At 35.8% G+C, this 25,574-nt stretch overlaps 1 protein-coding gene across 2 annotated transcripts in view; it reads left to right on the top strand.

Moving 5' to 3' along the window:
• The window catches only part of DCDC1 (doublecortin domain containing 1), a 424,949-nt gene that overhangs the window by 208,300 nt on the left and 191,075 nt on the right, over positions 1-25,574 (top strand). For both annotated transcript variants that reach the window (XM_061201531.1, XM_061201532.1), the window contains exons 9-10: positions 5,489-5,581; positions 13,452-13,622. In XM_061201531.1, coding sequence (XP_061057514.1) covers positions 5,489-5,581; positions 13,452-13,622 — 264 coding nt within the window. The remainder of the gene's footprint in view (positions 1-5,488; positions 5,582-13,451; positions 13,623-25,574) is intronic.

The following is a 25,574-nucleotide window of genomic DNA, read 5'->3' as shown; positions in this document are numbered from 1 at the left end:
GATTTTGAATAAATAGTAGGTTTTTAATAAACATTAAGATGAAATAAGAGTATAATATTTATATCATGAATTTTAGGTTTAGTTCAATTCTAAAGGATATTTAAATTAAGTCAAAAATAGTTCAAATTTCTTTAACATTACAAGTGTTGAGCACATGAAATCATTTCTTAAAGAGATTCACACACACACACACACACACACACACACACACACTTCAAAAACCCCATTTCAGAGTTCCATGAATCACCTTTAACATTTATGGCAGGAACAGATAGCATTTATTTGACATGTTGACCTGTTTACCAATTTGATTTTGTACATTTGAACTTTTCAAACCATTGCCTATATTTTGGTTTCATCTTTGTTGCCAGGTAGGGAACCAAAAATATCAGCCTGATCCAATTTAAAATGATACAGACTCATTATCGTTTAATTCCTTTACCAATTTTTGTGTGTGTGGCCACTCTTTAACAATTCCATTAATGCATTTCCACGCACAAATTATTTAGGTTGACAAAATTCAGAGTTTTTTTCTGGACATCCATGATACCAAGTAGTGGCTTCCCCCGCACTCCTAGCAGCCACCTCCTGTTCCCATACATAAATGGCAGCCAGCAATGGCTGGAAACAAAGGACTCTCTCCCAGTCTCTGAATACAGTGACATTCATTCTGAGAGAAGCAGGGGCAGCTTTTTGAAAGCCGACTTCTTCAGCTGACAATAACACACAATGAGTTATTGACTTGTTTATGTACGGAGCTCTTTTCAGTAACTAACTCTGACTCCCACAGTCTGGACAAATGATTGATTTCGTGGTTAGAAAAAGAGAAAGCTCTCGCGCTAAACTCTGTAGTGCAAACTACTTCTTCCCCATTTGTTCCCTAACTGAATAGGACCTTATTAAAATGCACTTTCCAAAAAAATACCTGCAGCTGGTCTTTATAACCATGTTTTGTATATATAAATAAGTAATTTGTCCCAGTCTTTTGTATATTAACAGACCATTGGGAAACTTGTCAATATATATGAAGGCTGATTGTCCTGTTGTTTATGCTAAACTGTATTGCCTGTATTGATCTGCATGTAAAATATGGATCAAATAATTTATTAATAGATCAATATTTACTGGTCAAAAAGATTTTTGATAGAAAGATAGATTCAGTTTTCTTCTTGGGTTATGTTTTTTTATTAAGAACATTATACACAACACATATCGTATGCTTAACATTTAAATCTTTAGCTGTTCTTCTGGAGAATACAGAGAAAACTGCATGCAGAACTACAGTTCAGAGCACTGACAGTTTGGTTAGACTAATAGACTCTTCCCTCTTTGGCTGGTACCTATCTGGAATGTCAATATGAATTAGATAGAACATACCAGTGTTTGATTACTGTAGCTTTTCTAAAAATATTAATAACTAGACTCTAGAGTTTACTTGAGAGTTATTTTCTCCTATAAAATAGATTTTATTTTATCTTAATATCGTGTTAAAATTTTTACACAATTAGTCTTTATGATTTTCATAAATACGCCTTAAAATATTTTTGGGGGGAGTTAAAAAAACAGGACAGAAAAACCATATAATGTTAATGATACCATAAAATGAGATTACTGCTGTTCTGTCTGTATTTCTCCAGCAGGAGGTTTTGAGCCTGTTTTCCTCTCTAGGATGTCCATAGTAGAGCTTTCCTGAGCCAGCAAATGTTTGAAGAATTCCTCAAAATTAAGAGTACTTTCTATTATAGTCACAATGGGCCACATGTTTTGTATAAAATTATATATACATTACTAATCTATGACCCTTTAGGGCTTTAGCGAAAGTATAATGTCTGCTATGTTAGCATTAATAGTTTTATGTAAAATATAGTATAAAAGGTAACAACCACTAGAAATCATTTCATTGGAATCTGTTGTTTCAGGTATACTTTTGTGGATTTCTTTTCTTAATTCCTAAACAAATTGTTTGAGGTGAATTTACTCCTTTTTAATCTTGTTTCTCTAACCAGACCATTGTCTTGAATCATTTTGTTTACTTTTCTTTGACAGAACCATCGTGTTCCTTGTTTCTTCCATATCTGCTACTGTCTTTGACTAGTCTCTTGTCTGTTTTTTTCTGGTTATCATTAATATTGAATGAGCCAACTTTAACCTAATTTAAGATAGCCAGTGTTTGTTACTTACATATTTTTAAAATCTTAGCAGCAAGCTCTGGTGTAAATGGTGAAGTAAACCTTCCTATTTAGCTTGGTAAGTTTTGATGTGTATCACAAATACTTGGGGGTGTTTTCTCACATCTACGAAGGGCATGATGTAGTTAGAAAAAAGCAACTTGATTTTCCACTCCCCTGTTTGGTAGAGATTTGGCTTTTCATAGTTATATACAAATTTTAGCCATCTTTCTGTTTTTTTATTGAGGTATATTGAGAAATATCACTGCAATGTTTAGTTAACATTCCTCACTATACGTAGTTACAGATTTTTTTCCTTGTGATGAGAACTTTTAAGATCTACTCTCTTAGCAACTTTCATATATGCAATACACTATTATTAACTATAGTCACTATGCTGTAATTACATCCCCATGACTTACTTATTTTATAACTGAAAGTTTGTACCTTTTGACTTCCTTCATCCATTTTGCCCACCTTTCAACCCCCATTCCACCTCTGGCAACCACCAGTGTTCTCTGTATCTATGAGCTTTTTTTCTTTTTTAAGATTCCATATGTAAGTGAGATCATATGCTATTTATCTTTCTCCATCTGACTTTTTTCACTTAGGATAATGCCTTCAAGGTTCATCCTTCCTGTTTGTTTTGATTTTTAATTTGAAGTGTCTACCTCTTTATACATGAAAATTAACCTCAGAAATTTCAAGCCCATTGACAAAAAATTATTTCATATATTTTAAGTAAGAACAGCAAATCAAAAGCATCTAGTTTTGTCTTAATGAGGAAACAGGATGTTCTCCTCCAAAGTGACAGGAGAGAAGAATCTTACTGTCGTTATTGTGTCTGGAATTTGAGGGAGAGATGCTGTTTGCACTGCATATTATTAATACCTCAAAGTGAAAACGCATTCTCTTAATTTGACTTTTTACTTTCAATAATTTCCTCTAAATGATTGTATTAAGATATCTCTCTTTTTGAATGTCTGGGCTGTTTTCAGAAAAGGCCCCATGTATGTATCCTTATGTTTTGTTGACAATTTATTTCTCAATATCTACTGGGTTCTCTATTTGGTACTATGCATATGATGCTTTTCAGTAATGTTGATATGTTTTTCCCTCAGCTTATGTAGATTAGGATAGTGCTAGAAGTTGAGTGTTAGAATGAGGTGATTTTTCCAACTGTAGTGGTTTTAGAGGTAAAGAATTCCTACCTTTTAAAGAGTTATTTGGAAGCAGTTCTACATGTCATGGTCCTGGGAGACCACATTGAATCGGACCTACTGCAGTGGCACCAAAGAGTTTTATAGCTCTGTTTTTGTTTTGTTTTGCTTCCCTTCAAAAAAGATCTGCTCTGAATGTTTTTGCATTTGGAAATTAATTTTGTGAAGAAAAGATGACCTTGGTGAATATTCCCCAGTCACTCTCTTTCACATATCCTCCTGAAATGAGACTCCCCTGATAAAGAAATAATCATAGAGACTTGACACAAGTACGTTGTGCCACAGTTTACACATAGGCTTCCTTGTGTGGGAGTTTGATATTTGACTTTTTATAATATTACGTTTTCTGTATTACTTTAGCACAGGAAAAAATATTCCTTGGGGAGATTGATTCTAAGAATAGCTTCACATGATGATTTTTCCCATTTTTTATTGACATAATTAACATATGGCCCTGTGTAAGTTTAAGGTGAATAGCATAATGACTTGACTTTTATATATTGTGAAATGATTACCACAGTAAGCTTAGTTAACATCCACCATTTCATATGGTTTAAAAAAATGGTTTTTTTTGTTGTGAACTCTTAGGATCTACTGTCTTAACAAACTTTCAAATATACCATATAGCATTGTAACTGTAGTCATCATGTATATCACATGTTGGTTTTGTTTTTTAAAAAAACTTGTTTTCAGTGGTTCTCGGTCTAGGACAGGCAAACATCTGCAAACATTTCCTGCTACCCAAATTCAGTCTGCCTCTTGTTTGTTTTTTAAGTTCTGTTGGAACATAGCCACGCTCATTTGTTTATGTATTTTCTATTTCATGCTACGGGGGCAGAGTTGAGTAATTGCAAAAGAGACTTGTCTGTCCCCCTTTCCCCCAAGCCTAAATATTTACTATCTGGTTCTTATAGAAATGTTTGTCAACTCCTTATCTAAGTTGATCATCAGGATCACCTAAGGATTCCTTAGACTTTTCTCCTCTACCAAAACAGAATCTCTGATAAACTGAGCTGTGTCTCATATGAGTAGATGAAGACTTCACAGGTTTGATACTATTCTTGTAGTATATAAGAATAGGTAGATTGAGGAGGTTATTTTGTTGACCCCCACTCCCATTCTATCCCAAGTATAGGAGTGGGTCTTCAGGCAGGGTATAGATTAAAGATTCATGTTAACTCAAACATGATTTGCCAGGCATACAATTGAGAAAGCCTATTTAAAATAACAACAGCATTAACAAAAGAAACAAAACAAAAAACATGGTCATTATTCATTCTTAATCTTCAATAAGGAGATACTATATGGCACGTCCATTGCTTAAGAATTGTTAAATATTCCAATTCAGAAGATTCTGTATCAGGCTGTTATTTTCTTTCTTCCTATTAATACCAATCTGCTGAGTGAGTATTACTGTGTGAGTTTAGCTTTTTCCTTTTTTTGAAAATAGCATTTTGTTTTGGTGGGGATTGTTTATAAAGAAATATAGAATGAGCCACATTCACCTTTTTATAACATGGGTTTACAGCAGTAGTAGAAGACCTCTATCTGGCTCTGTTCATGGAGCAGGTTGGAAGTAACCGTTCAGGTATTTAAGATAAAACTTGCTCTTTGTCGTGAAATATTGTAAATCATTTTGAACCATTCGAGAGTGAATTGACATTTGCTTTTGGTTTATTTCCTTGAATTCTTATCCTGACATAACAGCAGCCAATTTATTCCCTACTGGCAATGAGAGATTTTAATAGGAATATCAGCCTAATTTTAAAAAATTTTGCTATGTTAATTTTGACAAAATGCTTTTAAAAGGTACTCATCAGTGTCAAATGTCTGCAGTTAAGGACCCCTTCCCAAATCATATTTTAGTAAGCTTAAAAACAATAAAAGTGGAAGTGAAAAATACAGTGTTAAATGTTTTAAATATAAAAACATTTCGACTTATTTAGTCTAAATGGAATTCATTTTCACATATGTATGGACCAAATTAATTTGAAATCACCTTCCATGATTATGCTAAATTAGTTGTTTGAATAAACATTGCTATTAGGTGTCAATAGGTACCGAATTTCATGTCATTTACTTATTTATTTATTTTTCTAGTTGAACCTGGCTGTGGATGAACAGAAAGGGAAAATTACCGAAGAAGTCATTCTTTCAATGACAGCAAAGGAACACCATAAGGCACAAGAAGAAGTAAGGAACTTACTTTTTAAATTGTATTGTAAATACAATAAATACTAATTTTAAAATTAAGGCAGATTTTACTTTGATTTGGTAGTGAACCAACTTTGGTTATCTGATAACAACATAATGAAAAAAACTGGTCAAAACTGGAAATCATTGTATTGATATAGGCAGCTTGAAAAATAGTTATATGCTTGAAAGAATAAATCATATTATAATTTTCTGAAAACTACTTATGAATACTTTCTCATAAATCTCCTAAATTAGGAAATTATTACATGCAACTGGAATCTAGAAATTATGGACTATGCTAACATAGGAAAAACATTAAAATTTTATTGAACTTTGAACAAATAATAAAATCTTATTTTTATTTTCTGACTTTCTAGGAATAGAATTATCTTTCTGAATTTTAGAAATGCTAGCAATGTTATCTCTTATCAAGGAAAAACTGTAGTTTATAAATGTCAAGCCTAAGTGAGCTAATCATAAGATTCTGTAGGCAATATTGTAAAGAAAGAACTATTAAAGCAAAACTTCTCTCCAAAGCTCATGCTGTGAAGTTGACAGCATATTCCATAAATGAAATAATAATACAAAATTGGTGTTAGACAAAAGGGAAAAATGATTTTCATGTAGTTTCCTGGAATGCAAAAGCATTTAATCTTTCTGAGGAAAGATCATGAATTTGCTAATTTCCGTGTACTACTGTCAGTAAATAAAATCTATAAGCAACTTTAAAGAATAAGATAGCATGAATATTTAAAAATTAAACTTTCATGTAATTCTCTTTTGACATTTTGGCAAAGAAATCTATCCAAGCTTTAGGGTTTTAATATTTTCTTATCATGGTAATTGCATCTCCTTTGCTAACTATGTATTTTACAACAGATGAACAAATACAATGCATCAAATTTTCCTGAGTGAATTCAATTCTTTAAGTTAGAGACTACCTTAATATTTGGGGCTTATATATGTGCAGTATTAAAGATTATATTATAAACATTGATTGGTAATCTCAGTAGGAAATATTTCATAAGAAAAATTCAGCTTGAATTTTTCTAAGATATAACAAATAACAACTGTATACTTTTAAATTATAGTTCTGACTCATTCCACTTAATATTAACAAGTTAAAAACTAGGTTGTTCTAGATTTAAAAAATATTGTCCTCGGGGCTTCCCTGGTGGCGCAGTGGTTGAGAATCTGCCTGCCAATGCAGGGGACACGGGTTCGAGCCCTGGTCTGGGAAGATCCCACATGCTGCGGAGCAACTGGGCCCGTGAGCCACAACTACTGAGCCTGCGCGTCTGGAGCCTGTGCTCCGCAACAAGAGAGGCCGCGATAGTGAGAGGCCCGCGCACCGCGATGAAGAGTGGCCCCCACTTGCCACAGCTAGAGAAAGCCCTCGCACAGAAACTAAGACCCAACACAGCCATAAGTAAATAAATAAATAAATTTAATACTTGCTACTCTAACTAGCTCCTCTGACATCTCTCTGTATTCACTATTAAAAAAAAAAAAAAAAAAAGAAATGGGTGAAATAGATGAGGGCTGGCAAATTTATATACTTCTAAAAAATATTGTCCTCTATCCAACTGAAAAATGTTGTTTATCACAGTTTATTACATTTTCACAGTAAGTTTAAAATGAATCTATCATATATCTTGATATCGTCAACTTTAGGAAATGCAAATAAAAAACTCTAGTTGAATGAGTATAATTAAAATTGTATCTATAATAACAAATTATTATTAGAGAATAAATAGAAATAATCTAAAAGAATGAACAAATTAACTATTTTCTGCATTTTAAATATTGTAATTATTTTGCTTGTTGATATTCTATGCAAAACTATAATTTCAATGGAACTGGAAACTTGAAGTGGCCCAGGAAATGATGATTATGCTAAAAATATCATTTTTAATGCCACCTTGTTACCAAAGCTGGAAATGAAAATTATTTTTTCTGGAAAATCCAACAGTATTAATGCTTATTTGGTACTTCTTTATTATCCTCTTAATGTTTATTTAGTACCTATATACATCACTTTTTCTCCTGCAAAGGGCCTTATTTGGTCACATATTTGCTTGATCAGCTACGACTCCAAATGCCTTTTGTTTGCTTCAAAAATCAAACACACAGTGAAGGGAGTATTTATTGTGTGTGTGGGTGTGAATGCGTGTGTGTAAGAACCTCTAAATATATTCCATACACTATGAGAAGAATTCTTATATCATTAATTTGAAAGTGATTTATTAATTTTGATATGTAAGTCAGTGACATCAAGTTTTGTGCCTAATTCATATACAGAGATGTGAAATCATGATGGTAAAGAGAAATGAAAAATGTGGGGATGGGGAGATTACTCCAACATTTAATTTTGCCCACAGTTTTTTTACAAAATACTGTATTTCTAGACGTATTTCAAAACCTTAAGTAAACATCATGAAATCTGAGATTTAGATTTAGGTATCTGCTGTCTGTATTTTTATCTTAAAATCTTATTTTATTTCATGTAATTTTTCCACATGAAAACTGGGAATAATAATAACATATGCATCATGAGACTACTTCGATGTGATGGTATATGTTGAACTGTATCAAGCTTTTTAGAAATGGTCTACTGGGAATCTGTGTGTAATTTTTTTGTCAGTTTAAAAGTGTGTTATTCCAGATTCTCTGAAAAGTTGACACCAGGATGGAATTTTTTGAAATGTGTATGGATTTTAATAGAAGAAATGCCATGAGAGAAAATGGGGAGAGCTCTAGGTAAGGCTGGGAGACCTGTCAGACTGAAATGCAGGCTTGAACATGAGTGAAGGGGAGAGGAAGGGAAGACTGGGTGGAAGTATCCTAGACTGTTGTGCAGTCTAAGGAGGGTTTGGCAAAGCTGCTGACGTATCCTTGAGTCAAAGTTGTCCCTCAGAGGAGTCTTGTGACTCCCTGGGTTGGACCTACTTTAGTATCCTTGGCATTGGTGCCAACCTGGTGATGGGTGTAAGAGCATAATAGCTTGGACCCTTGGTCAATTATGCTCCTGTAGCCAGAGATCTGTGAAGTGCATTCTTATTGCTTCCTCCAAAAGTATACTTGACATCATTCTTATTGCCATCATCATACCCCTCTTGCCAGATGAGTTATAAAGATATTTTTAAATGTCTTTATTTTCAATTACCCCTTCCCCCATGAGTTGATGGGGATGTTGCACTCATATAGGCCTAAAGGCAACACATAAGTGACCCCTGGCTGGAAGCAATATAGATCTCCTTCCAAAATAATTTCCATCTCAGAAGGGGTCTGGGAATCTATTAAAAAGTTGGGAGCAGTGGAAGTGATTGGAATACGAGACGGTACACACTTCAGTTTTCCTTGTGGTTACACTGCAGCTCATCCTTAATTTTAAGATTAAGAGATACTTAATTTTGCTCACAGATTCCTATGTCTTTTCTAGCCTTCGTTCGTCAAGTCTGGTTATGTTCACTTCTTAACCTGAAAAACATTGTACCCTTGGGCCTGAACCAAGTAAGAGACTTTAGGGAGTTTAAAATACCCATTGTTATCTCCCTGTCCCCTTTCCGGTTCTTCTTAACTATGCTGTAAATTAGAAAGTGTCTTGGTCTTAAGTTTAAGCACTGACCCGGCTTTGAGACTATCCCAGATGCTGCATGTCAAGCTGATGTTCCTAGCATGGAGGCTGCCACCCTTTGTGCTGATTTCAAGTGACAATTCAGTATAAAGTGCTCTGGAGTCTCCTCACTAACATATATGGACTCCAGGCCACATAGCATTCAGGCCAACAGCTGAACTCATCACTAGAAAAACCAGGAGCTCCTCAAAGAGTCATTCATAATAGTTAAAGTTCAGTATTCACAATGTATGGTTCAGAGTGTACAACTTTGATAGGTATACATTTTAGAATGATTATAAACAGAATAATATTTTGTGTTTACTCTAAATCATCTTGAGAATTCAACTAAATTCAAGGGTTGCATGAATGACCAAAATGCCCTACATCTTTTGCAAAAGCCTATGTATATGTTTATAGACAGGTGTGCATTTGCATTCTTTCAGAAGTTTGGTTTTTTTCCTCATCAGAATACTCTTTTTTTTTTTTTTTTTTTTTGCTACCTTCTGCTCATTTGTCACTCTCCCAAATTCTGTACAAGTGTCACTTCCGTGCTGCATTTCTACAGAGAATGAAGAGTAGAATGTGTAGGCTTTCTGCTGCACAGTGAGATGGTGCATTTTTTCAACATATGCATACGTAAGCCTTCTTTTGTGAATGGGACTGATAGGGTCAGATAATGTTTAAAGGGAAAGGCTTTCTGTCTCTCAGCCCTCTACGTTTCCACATGGATGCTCCCACACACACATAGATTGAATTATGAACAGACCCATTAATGCTGGGATCACAAAAGGTCAAGTTTTGTCTTCTTTTGCCCCCATTCACGTTGCCTTTGTAGAGAGGAAAAAAAAAGGATTTGCAGGAAAAAAAGATTCATGATGAAGAATTTTAAAGAACATTTTCCCCCCTTTTAGCAACATCTGTGATTTGAAAAAAAAAAAAAACCGTATCATGTAAAATAATTCAGGAGTATTGTTTTACCTATCGATTTTGGTATATGAGTTATTTCATGCATAGCGTTATCTTTCAGGATAACATGTAAAATGTAGCACTTTGAGAATAAAAGACCTTACGAATTTTTAAAGTAACAAAGTTTGAGGAAAATTGGATGGAAACTGTCAAAATGTCAGTGGCAGGATTCTTGATATATTTTCTCCTATGTTTAAGATATAAGTTAATCTTTACTAGGGCATCTTATTTGATAGTTTTAAGTTAGTAAAAATACAGGCCATGATTGCTATAATTATGCTTCACATACATTAACAGATAATCATGGGGCCAAGGAAGATGGCAAAAATGATAGAGAAATTTTTTGAAGCAACGAAGAATTTATGGGAAATGAAACTTTTAAGGTTTTAACCAATAGCCCTTTAGAATGCAAATGACATCATCAATTGTATGGTTGATTTCTGATGTCACATGAAATCCCCTATCAGTGAAAGGCTATGGATTGTGACAGTAAAACAAGTCATATAAAGATGCTCTCAAATCAAAGCCTGAAATTCGTCCTTTTTTTTTTTTGGTGGCTTGCTGTAGCACTAGGTACAGTACATAAAATTAAAGAGAGCAGTATTATTGACTAACAAAATACGTTGCATGATACTTAGTATATTTTAAAGACTACATAAAATTATATCTTCTTGAATCAAATGATGCTGGGTATAGGTTCAGAGAGGATCGGTGCTTTCCGGAAGTAGACTCTTTCTATTTAAGGCCTTTGGATATTAGATTTTAATTTTGTCACATACCTATAAGAGCAAGTTACTTGGTCTGCTTTGGTCTCTAGCTTTGGTATGTAGAATATACTATTATCCATCATCTTTGAGGATAATACTGCTAAAAGGTAGTATGTAAGGATAAGGATGAAAAACATTGACTAATATTGAACCATCCATCATTGCCATATTTTAAGCTTTATGACTTTCTTATAGGGTTAACTGTACTGTGGAAAGCATAGAAATTTGTTCTAGAAAGTAAGAAAAGGTCTTGAATCTTGAATAGCAAGATGAGAAATGCAGTGGGGGGGGGTGAGCTACTTGAAGGTTCATTATACTATTGGAGGTAGATTAATTAGGTGGAGATGGCAGGATGGATTACAGGGGGAGAGACTAGGGATAGGGAGGCCACTCAGTAGGTATATTGGTAATACCAGTAGCAGGAGGGGATGAGGAGATGAAGGCTTGGCCAGAGTATTACTTATAAGAAAAGAAAGGAAGGAGAGGAAATATATGTGTTTAGAAGAACGGTTGATAAACTGCAGCCCTGGGGCCAAATCTAGCCCATTGCTTGTTTTTCTAAATAAAGTTTTACTGGAACACAGCCTTGTCCATTTGTTTACATATTGTCTGCAGCTGCTTACAAAGTACAACTGCAGGGTCGAATGGTTTTGATGGAGACATTATAACTCACAAAACTGAATATATTATCTGGCTCTTACAGAGAAGAAGTTTGCCAATTCTTTATTTAGAAAAAAGCATTGTTTAAAGAAAGTAGATGATTGATCACACAGGGACAAATAAGAAAGATATGGGACACCAAAGAAAAATAGGAATCATTTAAATTAGCTTTATATGCATATAATGCTTCTAAAGTTCTTGGGAAAAGTTAAATATAGTTGAAGTAATATATATATATATACATAATATTATTATTATATATATATTTCAAATTAACTAGGTAAAGTAGAAAAGTAAATATTCAAGTCATATGGATAATAGTACAAACTTGCTTTCATTGACTTCCCTGAAATCCTCTGTGGAAGGGATAGAAATCATAGATTTAACATCAGAGTTGGTAGGGGCAAATACCATATTTTCAGCTGAGAGAGAAAGACATTGAGCTGTCATTACATGGGAGACTCTTGGAGAAGGAGTTTGCATTTTATCTGTGGACACTGAAGTGAGGTTGAGAATCTATGTAGCAAATAGTTTCAAATTTTTATCTTCTTCATGTGAAATAGGGGTAGGAATAGGAAAGACAGGCCAAGAAAAACAATTAAAACTTGATTTGCAGAAAACTACTCTATTTAAAAGTGAAAACACTGTAATAATATACCATGTACATGCGACATTATAGGTTAGCCATTGTGCTGTCCATTCTTTAATCTAATTTAATTCTTAACATGGTAAGGTCAGTATTATTCTTCATTTATGAATGAGGTTTTTTTATTACCTGTTCAAAGTCTCTGAGTCAGTAAATGAAAGAGCCAGCATTTTAACCCAAGATTTCAAAAATCCGTGCCCTGTTCACAGTCATTCATAATTCTAGATGGGTCTAATATGATCACTTTAAAGATCATGGATAAAGAGAATTTCTGCTTTTCATCTCTTTTGGTCACTACCATATATCAACCAGTGTTTATGTAAGAATCCAATCTATTAGAGAGAATATAAGTTTGTATAACACAGTGAAGGGTCAAAGAATTGTAATGATTTTTAATTTGTAAACTATAAGGATTAAAATATTAACTTACTATTTTTGAGTCTTCAGTATGTCTTACTAATAACCTGTAAGTCAAGTTCATATGTCTCTTAAATATTCTGATTAGAAATCCAGAAATTTAAATATAAAGGGTACACGTTTCTAAGCCTTTGCTGTTTCTGGAAAAATTCTATGCATTATTCAGAAATTTGTATATATTCAAAATATTGTCTAGAATAGAGCATTGTCTTTGAAATATGGATATTTTGAAAAATTGTATTTATGAAATTTGGAAAATTATATTTTAAAGTATTTGGGAGGAAGAGAACAGACTGATTCACTTAAAAGGCCACAAAATGTTAATGAATTTAATATACATATTAAAAATTTTAAAGGTAACATACAGATGGTAAAATAAAATATTCTTAAAAGGAAGGTACATGTAATAGCATTAAATATTGTCGTTGGCGCATATATTGGATTACTTAAAGTCTTAGAGAGGTCTTATTCTGTTAAGCAGTTTAAAAGTCCTTGGCAAACTTGTCAATGTATATGGTTCTTTTTGTACCTAGAGACAATTTTTATTCAGCAATTGTAAATAGGTACCTATTCCATACTACTGAAGTGCAAAGTTAGAAATTTTCCCATAAATAAAATTTGTTGATGAAGGAATGTGTATATCGTCTATTTGCTTTACTTGAACATAGATCTATACTCAAATTCTTATATTGAAGTCATCTTCCCCACATCAAACTAAGTACTCAAAAATCTAATAGGTGTGACATCAACAATTACTTCTTGCTAACAACTCTTGTAATTTAACCCCTCCAGGTGAACAGGCTGATTGATGAATTGCAGACAGCTATCAAAAGCAACAGAGGTCATCTCTCTAAACTTGGCCCCCAATTACAGGCTGAGCAGGAGCAATTCTCCTCTTATGTCTACGAACACATTAAAAGCCTTCCAGCAAACACTCTTATCCCAGGAGGCCTGCAGCTCAAGGTGGGTGTCATTCTGTGACTCTCAGTGGGTTCAGCCAGAGACAAAGCACTCTGCTCCATTTGAAGACCCTTGTAATAATGCCACTCAGCTTGGATTTCTTTTTGTGTTGTCTTCCTCAAACTGGAGTTTGGATTACAAGTGCTAATATTACCATTCAGGGAATATGTTCTAAAAGAAAATATCTAGAAGTCTTTGAAATATGGGTTTATAAACTTTAGTTTTCAACCCAGAAAAGTAATTTTAATGAAGAAATTTAATCATGAACATTTACATGCTTTTCTAAGAAACATATATTTTTCACAGGAGTCACTATGTATTTCAGTTTTTAAAAATAACTTACTTGGAGAAATGGACAAGCTTTAATAATTGGCAGACAGTGGCAATAGGAATTAGAGGTGAAAGGCCAGGTGACTGATTGATGTTCTAACTACATTTCCAAGGAAAAGGATCTGTATTGGATAAGTGTGACACATGTCTGAGTTCACTTGGTAAAATCAATACGTAAGAATATACTGGGAAAAAAAGGTGAATTGGTTATTTGTTAGGACAAGATGGCTAAATGTCCTAAACTACCCTTTGCTATTGCATCATTGGAAGAGAAAAAAAATAATTCATACTCAGCTAAAGTGGTTTAGGTACTGAAAGCTTAGGGAGTTTAAATACTTTTGTTTAAGTCTGTCAAATTAAGATTGTTCTATAATCTCATATCTCATGTTTCAAGAGACTATAATTAGTAAAATTGAATTACTCAAAGTATGGCTCTTTTCCATCTAAAGAACCATAACTGCAATTCTTCATTTCCTTTTGATTATGTTCATATTTGAATGTGATAACATTCGAAGTAATTGTATTTTGATCAGCCTTTATCTCTACAATTCCCCTTAATATTCAGTCTTATTCTGCAAATAACATTATAAACATTATATTTTCTGTCTATAACTTATTTCTTTAATGGCACTCCTTGTTTACATTTTGAATGAGAATGTTAGCATGTAAAAATTGACCTTTGGGGAAGTGTAATTCCAAGGTAAACATGATAATATATTTCTCATAGTCTATGCTAGTCAGCTAAAGGCTTAGGAAGTGATGTTCAAGACATCAAGGTCAAGTGTCCCTGTAGTCCAGTAGCATTGTTCTTTTCCAGATTTCTGACTTGGTTACAGATCCAGTCTGCCATTTTGCACCTGTATGTAAGACCTGAAGCCATAAAACTCCTAGAAGAAGTATGCTTCTTGTATGCTGCCTTGACATTAGTCTTAGCAGTATATTTTTTTGGAGATCTTCAGGCAAGGGCAACAAAAGCAAAAATAAACAAATGGGGCTATCCCAAACAAAAAAGCTTTTGCACATCGAAGGAAACCATCAACAAAATGAAAAAACATACTGAATGGGAGAAGATGTTTGCAAATGATATGTCTAAGAAGGGGTTAATATCCAAAATATATAAAGAAATCACACATCAAAAAACCCCCAAACAATTCAATTAAAAAATGTGCAGAGGACCTGAATAGGTATTTTTCCAAGGAAGACATACAGATAGTCAACAGATACGTGAAAAGATGCTCAGCATCACTAGCCATCAGGGAAATGCAAATCAAAACTACAATGAGATATCACCTCACACTTGTCATAATGGCTATTATCAAAAATATAACAAAAAACAAGTGTTGGTGAGGATGTGGAGAAAAGGGAACCCTCGAACACTGTTGTTGGGAATGTAAATTGGTGCAGCCATTATGGAAAACAGTATGGAGGTTCCTCAAAAAATTAAAAATAGAACTACCATACAATTCAGCACTTCCACTTCTGGGCATTTATCTGAAGAAAATGAAAACAGTTATTTGAAAAGATATATGCACCCCTATGTTCATTGCAGCATTATTTAGCCAAGATATGGAAGCAGCCTAAGTATCCATTGATAGGCAAATGGATATATATATACACAATGGAATGTTAGCCATAAAAAGAATGAAATCTTGCCATTTGCAACAACATGGATGGACCTACAGGGTATTTTGCTAAATGAAATAAGTCAGACAGAGAAAGACAAATGCTATATGATTTCACTTATATGTGGAATCTATAAAACAAAACAAACAAAACAGAAACAGACTCATAGATACAGAGAACAAACTGGTGGTTACCAAAGGGGAGGGAGTTGTGGGGGGTTGGGTGAAATAGGTGAAAGGGATTAAGAGGTACAAACTTCCAGTTATAAAATAAATAAGCTACAGGGATGTAATGTATAGCACAGGGAATATAGTCAATTACATTGCAGTCACTTTGTATGATGACAGATGGTCACTAGACTTATCATGGTGATCAATTCATAATGTATATAAATGTCAATCACCATGTTGTACACCTGAAACTAATGTTGTATGTCAACTATAATTCAATAAAAAAATAAAAAGGAAATAAAAAACAAACAAAAACAAAAACAAAGATTCCTGCAAACAATACTTCTTTCATTTCAGAGCCCCACATTTGCCTTTCCCTGTCAGCACTTGGCCAGGCCTGGGGTCAAGGGAACTTTCATTTTATTTCTCCCCTCTTTTGAGCTTCCTCTTTCCCCATCTGCTCTATGATATAAATCCCATGTTTACGTAAAAACTCTCTGGTTACCTGCAACACAAACCCTCTCAAACCATTTCAAATAAAAAGAGGGTTTGTTGAAAACATAAAGGAATCTCACAGAAATGAAAACCAGGAAGTATAGCCGAGTCTCACAAGAAAGTCACTTCTTTGCCATATCTCTTTCTCCTGAAGCCCCATAGTCTCTCCGCTCCTCATCTTTCTGAGCTTTTTCATTTCTCATTTCTTTCTGCAAGCTGGCTTTCTCTTTTTACTCCTTTGTATGTACATGGAGGAAAATTATGGCCCCTAGCTCTCCCTAACTTTAAGGTTTAAATGGTCATCATCCTCTGACTAGAGTCTTTGTGTCTCCTAGTTCAAATCATTTAAAGAGAGAATCTGTTTGGGTCAGTCCAGCCTTACCTAGGTCCCTGACATTAATTCAACTACCTATAGCCACTGAGTGGGCAAAGGCAGGGTCGTGTACAACACAGGGCACATAGGACTTTCCAGTAATTAGTCTAGAAAGGCAAGTTGGTCTTGGATGGCCAAACTGACTGACATGTTTTTCATATAAAATTAAATGGAACATTGTAAATAAATTATTGTGTATTATTCATGGTAATGCATTTTCTCCTTTCCCTCCAACCCCCATATTTTTGGGAGTAGATGTTTGGACTGCTGGAAAAGAAATAGAGATCTGTAGTTTTCTAAACGAGTTCTTACATCTGAAATAGCTAGGTAGTAGAGACAAAACTGGATTAGCAAAGTATACCCTAAGTATTCGAATTGCAGATCTCTTAGAATTGAGTTTTTCCATACTCTCTAGATGAGGAGAACTTGCTAATTCCAACTGGAGAGATATTGAGCATAGGTCACAGCAGCATACCATCCTCTGTTAATTCCAGAATCAGTTCATATCAGTAGCCTGGGCAAACTCTGTTTCCATGGAGTGTGAATGAACTGCCCTTTTTTGGAGCACTGTCTCTAGCCCAGTTACCTCTGAGTCACTGTGGGCAAGGGCCGTGACTTTTGTAGTTATGAACAACTTTATCCCACCTTGTAGCATGTGTTATGCAGAGTGTTAGATGATATATCAATCAATCAATCAATCAATCCATTTTCCATTTATAACTGAAAGGCATGGCTCCAGTAAAACTTGTTTTTCCCCTTTTCTATTCATTTTGATAAAACAGTGAATTGGAATGATTATCTTTCTACTTTTCTCTATTTGATGATTTGTATCACCGTTGAATATATATGTGAGCCCATGACTCAGCTTCAAGAACCAAACATAATATATTGTAGTCATCATCATCTTCTAGAGCTTCTAGGTGTTCAACTAGGGGCTGTAGGCAGGGTGTGATTCAAAAATCCCCTGGGGTGCTTTTTCATATTATGTGTGTTTGCCTTCTTCACTGAGCTTCTCATCCTCATCATATCTTTCATTGATAATTTTATTTTATCTATTTTTAAAAAATTATTTTCCCTTTTATTTATTTATTTGGCTGTATCGGGTCTTAGTTGCTGCACACGGGATCTTCGTTGAGGCATGCAGGATCTTTCTTTGCGGCGCGCGGGTTCTTTGTTGTGGTGCGTGGGCTTCTATCTAGTTGTGGCATGTGGATTTTCTCTCTCTAGTTGTGGCCTGCGGGCTCCAGGGCGCGCGGGCTCTGTAGCTGTGGCGCACGGGCTGTCTTGTTGAGGCACGCGAACTCAGTAGTTGTGGCACGCGGGCTTAGTTGCCCTGCGGCACGTGGGATCTTAGTTCCCTAACCAGGGATCGAACCCGTGTCCCCTGCATCGGAAGGCGGATTCTTTACCACTGGACTGCCAGGGAAGTCCCTCACTGATAATTTTAAAATAGCAGCTTTTGGTTAGGTCTTAATATTAGAAGATCACCTCTTAAAAGGACACGCTCTGTGTTCCATACTGCCTCAGTTCCATTTTTGCATAATACAGTACCCAGTTTAAATAGACACATAAGACAAAAGACGGAGAATAGTTTCAATGTCCATCCTGCCATGGGAAAGTTCCTTGTTAAAAAAAAAAAAAAATTGAAAACACAATATAACAACATTAGAAGAATTTTAGGAAAAAGTTATATCACCCGTAATCACATTATTCCTTATATAACCATTCTCACCCTTGCATATCATTTCCATATGCACTCATATGTAGTCACAACCACAGCGCACACTTTTTTGTATTCTGGTACATTCTCTTTCCATCACATCATAGCACCTTTTAGGTTGATGAGATTTCTTATTGTTTTTACCCTTAGTGGTCACACTCAATGTGGGGCATAATTTACGAAGCCCTTCAGGTAACAAGCTTTTGGAGCAATTTCTTACTATTCCAAACCTTCTCTTACCCCATATCCCCTGTCACTGCCATCACCCTCAGCCTTATGAGAACATCTGCTACAGCCATGGCTCAGTGACTTCTGCCTTCCTAGTCCTGTTCTTTCTCTGCAACTCCTCCTCCTCTTCATCCCCATGGAGATGCTGTCAGAAATGTTAGCGTTTCCCTGGGAGAGCAGGAAAGAAAGGATTGATAGGAAAGTGTATTAGCAAATCTGTAGGGGATGGTGGGTGGAAAAACTAGTAGGAAGGTGGGTGACCTGACGGGGAATTGATGAGCAAGAGTGTGGGATGTGTGAGTCGGTGGAAGAAAGCACGGGGTAATGAGCGGAAGATGGGTACAGGGAAGTCCTTTTACTGGAATTAGTAGTGCTTTTCACACACAATTGGTCAATGATGCTTTGTGGGTTATCTTCCAGTTGCTGCCAGTAGAGGCAGATCCAGTTTCTCTGGGACCTAGAGCTTGTAAAATCTGGGGGAGAGGAGCCTCTTTAAAATTAGGCCTGAAAGTGACTATTTATTTAGAATGAGAAAATAAATCACAACAAATTAATGGAGACTTGGAGATTCAGATTCTTTCTTCTGCAATGTTTTAAGGCAGCTTATCAGACATTCTTACATAGAAATACTCTGATTACTACCTGGCTTCCCCTCCCCACCTATTGATGCTTTATAGCTTCCAGCACTCTCAACTTTCAGCCCTCACTCTCAGGAGCTAGAGCAAGTTAAGGGTCCGGAAGCTTAATCTTCACTAACTTTACATGAATCCACTCTGGCTGTGAGCAAGGGAAATATGGTGGAATTTAGTAAGCTGGATGAAAACAAGATTCAGAGAGCTGTGATTTGGAGATTTTTTTAGCATTTCTGTTTTTATATTGCTTGGTTATAGTGTTTTCTCCTAGCATATAGAAATTTAAGTTTTTAAAAAGGGATAATTCAGAGATTTACTTTTAAAGAATGTCTTTGTCCAGCATCTAGTTCATCCTCTAGGTAGTCTGTATCTAACAATTTTTATTCTTCCAATTACAGAATAAAAGAAAAATTTAAGTGAACAGTCCAATAAACCCATACATTATTAAATACATATGTCTACAAGGCATTGTGCTTGGTACAGTGGGAAGAGGCAGAGAAGCCTGCAACACCTTCTTGGCCCAAGTCTGTGATTATTTAATCTGAACAATATGACACCTCCTTTTGAAGACAATAAAACTAATGTGTAGGTCTTCTCAGCTTTTTACTACAATTTCATTTTAGTTTACAGGCTTGTTTATATTTAGAAAATGGGCTAATTTCGTTGATAACAGAAAAGATGCTAATTTTTATCTGTAATACCTTCCTGGCCTTTCCTATGCTTTGGAGACTTGAATTTGCTCTACCAAAGGCACAACGACACCATGAAACCATTTGAGATTTGTATTCTATTTTGTGATCATTTTTAAAAAGTTTTAAAGTTTTCTAACCATATATAAAATTTACTAGGAAGTTTATTTAAATATTTAGGAGTCTATGGAACAGTTAAATGAATAAAAGGAGACAACTGAGGTCAAGTGGCGAGATTTTTTTTGGGGGGGGTATGGTGTCATCAGTGTTCTGCATGCATATTATGTTCTTATTTCCATTGTACATTCCTTGGTCCTTGTCTTTCTGTTTAACCACTTTTCCCATATATGTATTTACAATCTCTGAGCTGCTCTGTTATTTCACCTACATTATTTGAGTAAACAGTAGGACAACAAATTTAGGATATGCTCTAAGTACAAGTAGTAAAACATACCAACTTAAAACTTCATTTTCAAAGGAATTGTTTCTAGAATAGTAAAACTGGAATAGTCAATGTTATTGTTGTGACTTCAAGAACATATATTAAATGTTGGACAAAATGCGATGGATATAATCAGTTTTCATATGTAGATTTCACCAAGGCAAATGTTGGACTGTCCATTTTAAAGGCAAGTAAACTTTAGATCCCATGAATGCCTGCTAACATCTCATGGGATAGCTGTTAGCCGTAGGCACTGAAATATCTCACCTACCCTTCTTTCCAGTGCTCTTTTCCATCTTGCCTTCTTTTCTTTTCTTTTCTTTCTTTTTTCATTTTTTTGGTGGCCTGTTGGGGGGTGGGGGTATGCCAGTGTATTTACCCCATCCTATTTCCTGACAGGCATCTGCAGCCGGGTGTAAATCTCTATGTGCAGGAAGATACAATAGTCCCTTCCTAGACCCAATGAAGAGAAAAACTGAAAAACTGTGTCTGTATCAAAATCAGGGAAGAGCAATTGGTTGGGCGGGGCATAATCTCCCATGCAGAGCCGTTGTAATGAGACAGGCTTTCCCTGTGCAGTCCTGACAGTCTTGAAGGTGCCCAGGGAATTGCCAGGTGGGCAGTCAGCAGGGAAAGTCCACAGGCCAGAGCTGGATTACTGTCCTAGCAGTTATGCAGACTAAATGCAATCACTGAACCTTACTGCTGCAGGCACACTCTCTCTCTCAGGGAGACTGTCCTTCTCCATAGCAGTTAATTTGTCTTTACCTCTCAATTAGCTTTTTCACAGAGTGTTTGAGATGCTCAAGTCACTGAGATTCTCTTCTTGCATATGCTCCTGTCCCCTGGATTACCCACTGACATCTATGTTAGCTCGACTCACCATGAATATTATCAAGCATTAACTCATCATTTGAACATAGAAATGGATGAATATTGAATATTATCATGAATATTATCAAGCATTAACTCATCATTTGAACATAGAAGTGAATGCAGATTTTCTAGTAAGTGCAAATGAAGTGATGCCTCTATTCCTACTTCAGATTCTACCTACAGTGTTGATAATGTTTTTTGATAAAAAATGGATTTTTTAAAAAATAAAAATGTATTGCTCTAGGCAATAAACTTTTGCATAGGTTTTAGTTACTCAGAGTGTCTATTCATATTAGGGGAAAAAATTAACCTTTCCAGGCATATTTGATATATAAAAAAGAAACCGAATAGCATTAAAAACATATACTCTACTGAAAGATGAGAATATGATCTCTGAGGCTAAAAATTGGGGAAGTCTGATGATTTGGCTCATATTTAATCATATAGTATTCTTTTCCCTAGTAAAATAGAATTGGGGGGATGTGGCTATGCTTTTCTCATCAATAAAGCCCTTACTTTCCTTGAGAAGAAATATATTGAGCCCAGGAACTTTTAAAAACCTTTAGTTACCAAAATCTGCTATATAATACATCATATAATGCTCAGCTACTGACAGGACCCACATACCTGATATTGATATTTTAATCCCAATTAAATATAATTTTAGGCACTAAATTAATTTAGACAAAGTGAAAAATCTTTGTTCCACTTCTTGAAATATTCTCATTTATAAAGGGCTTATTGAAATTACTTGGGGACTTCCCTGGTGGCGCAGTGGTTAAGAATCCGCCTGCCAATTCAGGGGACATGGGTTCGAGTCCTGGTCCGGGAAGATCCTACATACGCGGAGCAACTAAGCCCGTGTGCCACAACTACTGAGCCTGCGCTCATAGAGCCCGCGAGCCACAACTACTGAGACTGCGTGCCACACCTACTGAAGCCCATGTGCCTAGAGCCCGTGCTCCGCAACAAGAGAACCCACCGCAGTGAGAAGCCTGCGCACCGCAACGAAGAGTAGCCCCCGCTCGCCACAACTAGAGAAAGCCTGCGCGCAGCAACGAAGACCCAACGCAGGCACAAATAAAAAATAAATTAAAATTAAAAAAAAAAGAAAGAAATTACGTGGCTTAGAACATCAGGCAAACACAGTTACCTTGCCACTATCTTCTATATAATTTTAAACATTTTTATGTAATGAATTTAGTGAGAATTGTAATTGGATACAAAGAGATTATTTTTTGCAGCATCATGCACCTTGTTTTAGAAATTTTACTTTGTCAAAAATGGGATTGGGGAGAAGCCCTTTAAAAAAATTATGACAAAGCAGTGAAATGTGACTTTAAATGCTTAAAGGAAAAGAACACAGGCCCACTCCCAGGGTGACTGTGAAGCTGATGAGGGCCTCTTGCAGACCTCTCCATCCTTGGCCCCCCGTGGCCTTTCCTCCATACCCAACTCCAACCCCCAGTTCAGGCTGTCAGGTACCATCCTTACTTCAGGAAAAAGGCATACCATACTTTCTTTCAAGCTAAGACAGTATCAAAACTTTTTTTTTCTTGGATCAAAGTTCTTTCTTGGAATGCCCTATGTAAAGTAAATGAAAGTAGGATGTACCCCTTTTGAAGCCAGGTTGGTGGCTTTCCCCACAGACTCACTCATCAGGTTTGATCTCCCACTTGGGACCACAGCTCCCCACTCTCACTCCCCTATTCACCAGCCCTACCCCAGGCCCTCTGAGGAATTCCAGAAAGCCAAGATTGAAAATCCTAGCCTCAAAGATCAATAACCAATAAGACTGAATATTATTTTCTCTTATAGAGCTGTGGTGTTTCAATTGTGACAAAAGAGTACCTCTCCAACTGGAATTTCAACTAGTATTGGCAAGTTGATGGGAGTGGTATTTTGGGGTCAGAGTCTTTTAGCCCACCCCTAAAATCCTACACCATAGGCAGTCACCCACTTTATATCTTCTAAATGGTGAGCTGTGCTGCAACTTACAGTGGAAATCTAAAATGTCTCTTTTAAAATAAATTATTTTCTTAAATATACCTTTTCTGGGCTTTAAAACAATGTTATTTGATTTTTGATTCGGGTCCCATTTAGACTGGTGAAGTTGAACAGTGAAATAACTTGTCTTCACATAAGTGCATTTTCATTTCTTGGGACAAATGTACTGTCTCCTTACCTGTTAAGTACAGTTTAAAGATATCTCTGTTAGGCATTAAAACACATTTTCCTATATGCAGTATAAACATACTAATTCATTATTAACTTTTCATTGCCTGAATCTCATAATTTTAATATTTGCTTTGTGATTATCTTCTTATCTGAATATTAAAATTAGACATGTTTACAGTTTGATTTATAGTATATTATACATTTGAGAAGATATAGAAAATGTGGACATTCTATAAACTATCTTACAAGTCTGTAACAATAAAAAAAGTAATAGCACATTTATTTGATTTAATGTACATACAATGTTAATTCACTTAGAGTTAATTTTCTATCTCTAAAGGTTACTTTGAATTCTGATTGGATAGATTTTTTTCATGGCTAATTAACTTCTCACATAAGAAAAATATTCCATTTTAATTTTCATGTTCTTTGACTTAGGTAAAAAACTTCTATAAATTACTTTTCTATACCTTTAAAAATTTTCATATTAAGTTTCATATTGTTAGATCTCTAATCTTAGATATAAGAGTAAATTTTGATGTTTGTAATTTAAAACATCATAGGGCATTATGCTAAGTGAAATAAGTCAGACAGAGAAGGACAAATACCGTATGATATCACTTATATGTGGAGTCTAAGAAAGCCGACCTTGTAGAAACAGAGACTAGGATGGTGGGTACTAGGGGTTGAGGTGGGGCTGGAGGTGGGAATGGGGAGATATTGGTCCAAGGGTATGAACTTTCAGTCAGAGGATGAATAAGTTCTGGGGATACAATACTGAGGACTGTGATTTAGTTACTAATATGTATTATTTACTTGAAAGTTTTAAAGAGAGTAGATCTTAAATGTTCTTACCACAAAAAGAAATGGTAATTATGTGTTGTGATGGAGGTGTTAGCTAACCCTGGTAATCACTTAGAAATATGTAAGTGTATCAAATCAACACGTTGTGCACAAACTTACATGTTACATGATAATTATATCTCAGTAAAGCTGGAAAAAAAATCAGAGGACTTGATTTCTATAGATCTCGCTGCCCCTTATGAGTAGATTTGCACTAGGCAAGTCACTTAACCTCTCTGAGACTCACCTATAAAATCCAGTTGCTTTGAGTATTGAGTGATTTAAAGGTGTGCGCACCCTACACTGCGAATCACTGTGCGTGTGTGTAGTGGATGCCGTACCACACTACCTGGATTCCCTCTTCGGGACTGAGATACCTACCCCCCACCTCCAGCTGCCACACCTGCATTCTTCTCGGACAGTTGCCCTTGGTGTAAAGTTGCTGCTTCTCCCAAGATTAGACCCCCATCCTGAGGGCAGTCTGCCTCCAGTATTTGATTGGTGGGCAGTGCAAAGCCATGCTCCCTGGCCTCAATTCTGGACAACTCTGAGGGGCCATCCCAGGTCTAGAGCTCCCACCAGAGGCCTCTGTTGCAACTGCATCACATTTTACCTTCTCCCTCTGCCCATTCCTGTTTCCTAACTCCCCTCACCTGTGTTGTACCTGAGAACGCTCCGCAGGAAGCTTTCTCCAGGTAAATGTTGGTCTCAGAGTCTGTTTCCTGGGGACCCTAATCGAAGACAACATGTAAGTTAACCTTTTCCCAGCATATTTAATTATTTCACCTGAAATATGCCAAATGGTTTTGTGGGGCTATTTTATATTCCTTTCCTTCACCAGACCTCTAGTAGTAAATCCTGTTACTGTACAGCCTCCCAACTTTTGGCAACACACCGCGGTGTCATTTTCCTGTTATTGCCTCTTGACAGCATTGCCTCCTGAGGCATTTTGAAGCTTAGGTGTTTGGCCTTCCACTCACGCACAGAAGAGCTTCCTGGGTGGTCTGTCCAGCTGTTATGGAGAGTTTGGGAACCTGCTGGTCCCCGACAGCTAGCTCTTAACCAGACTTATAGCATTAAAGGCCGATAATGGCACTGAACTAGGCCTTATACAAGTCCTTAAATAGGTGTCATAAATGATGCCAGGCAAACTGGTCAAAGAACAACATCCTATTCAAGTCATCTTCCCCCTGCATGGTTTACGTTTTGGTCACTGCCTCTATAAAATCTTCACAGTAAATACAGTTCTTTTGATAGTTTGTTAACATTTTTGTGCCTTCACAAAAACTACATATGAAGTTATACTTAGGTTGATTTATTTGCATCCATAGATGCAGACATCATGGTCCAGAAATA

The sequence above is a fragment of the Eubalaena glacialis genome, chromosome 10 (assembly GCF_028564815.1).
Source record: "Eubalaena glacialis isolate mEubGla1 chromosome 10, mEubGla1.1.hap2.+ XY, whole genome shotgun sequence".
In the NCBI taxonomy this organism is placed as follows: Eukaryota; Metazoa; Chordata; class Mammalia; order Artiodactyla; family Balaenidae; genus Eubalaena; species Eubalaena glacialis.
Note: the sequence above shows the minus strand (reverse complement) of the source record. Positions and strands in the feature narration are given on the sequence as shown.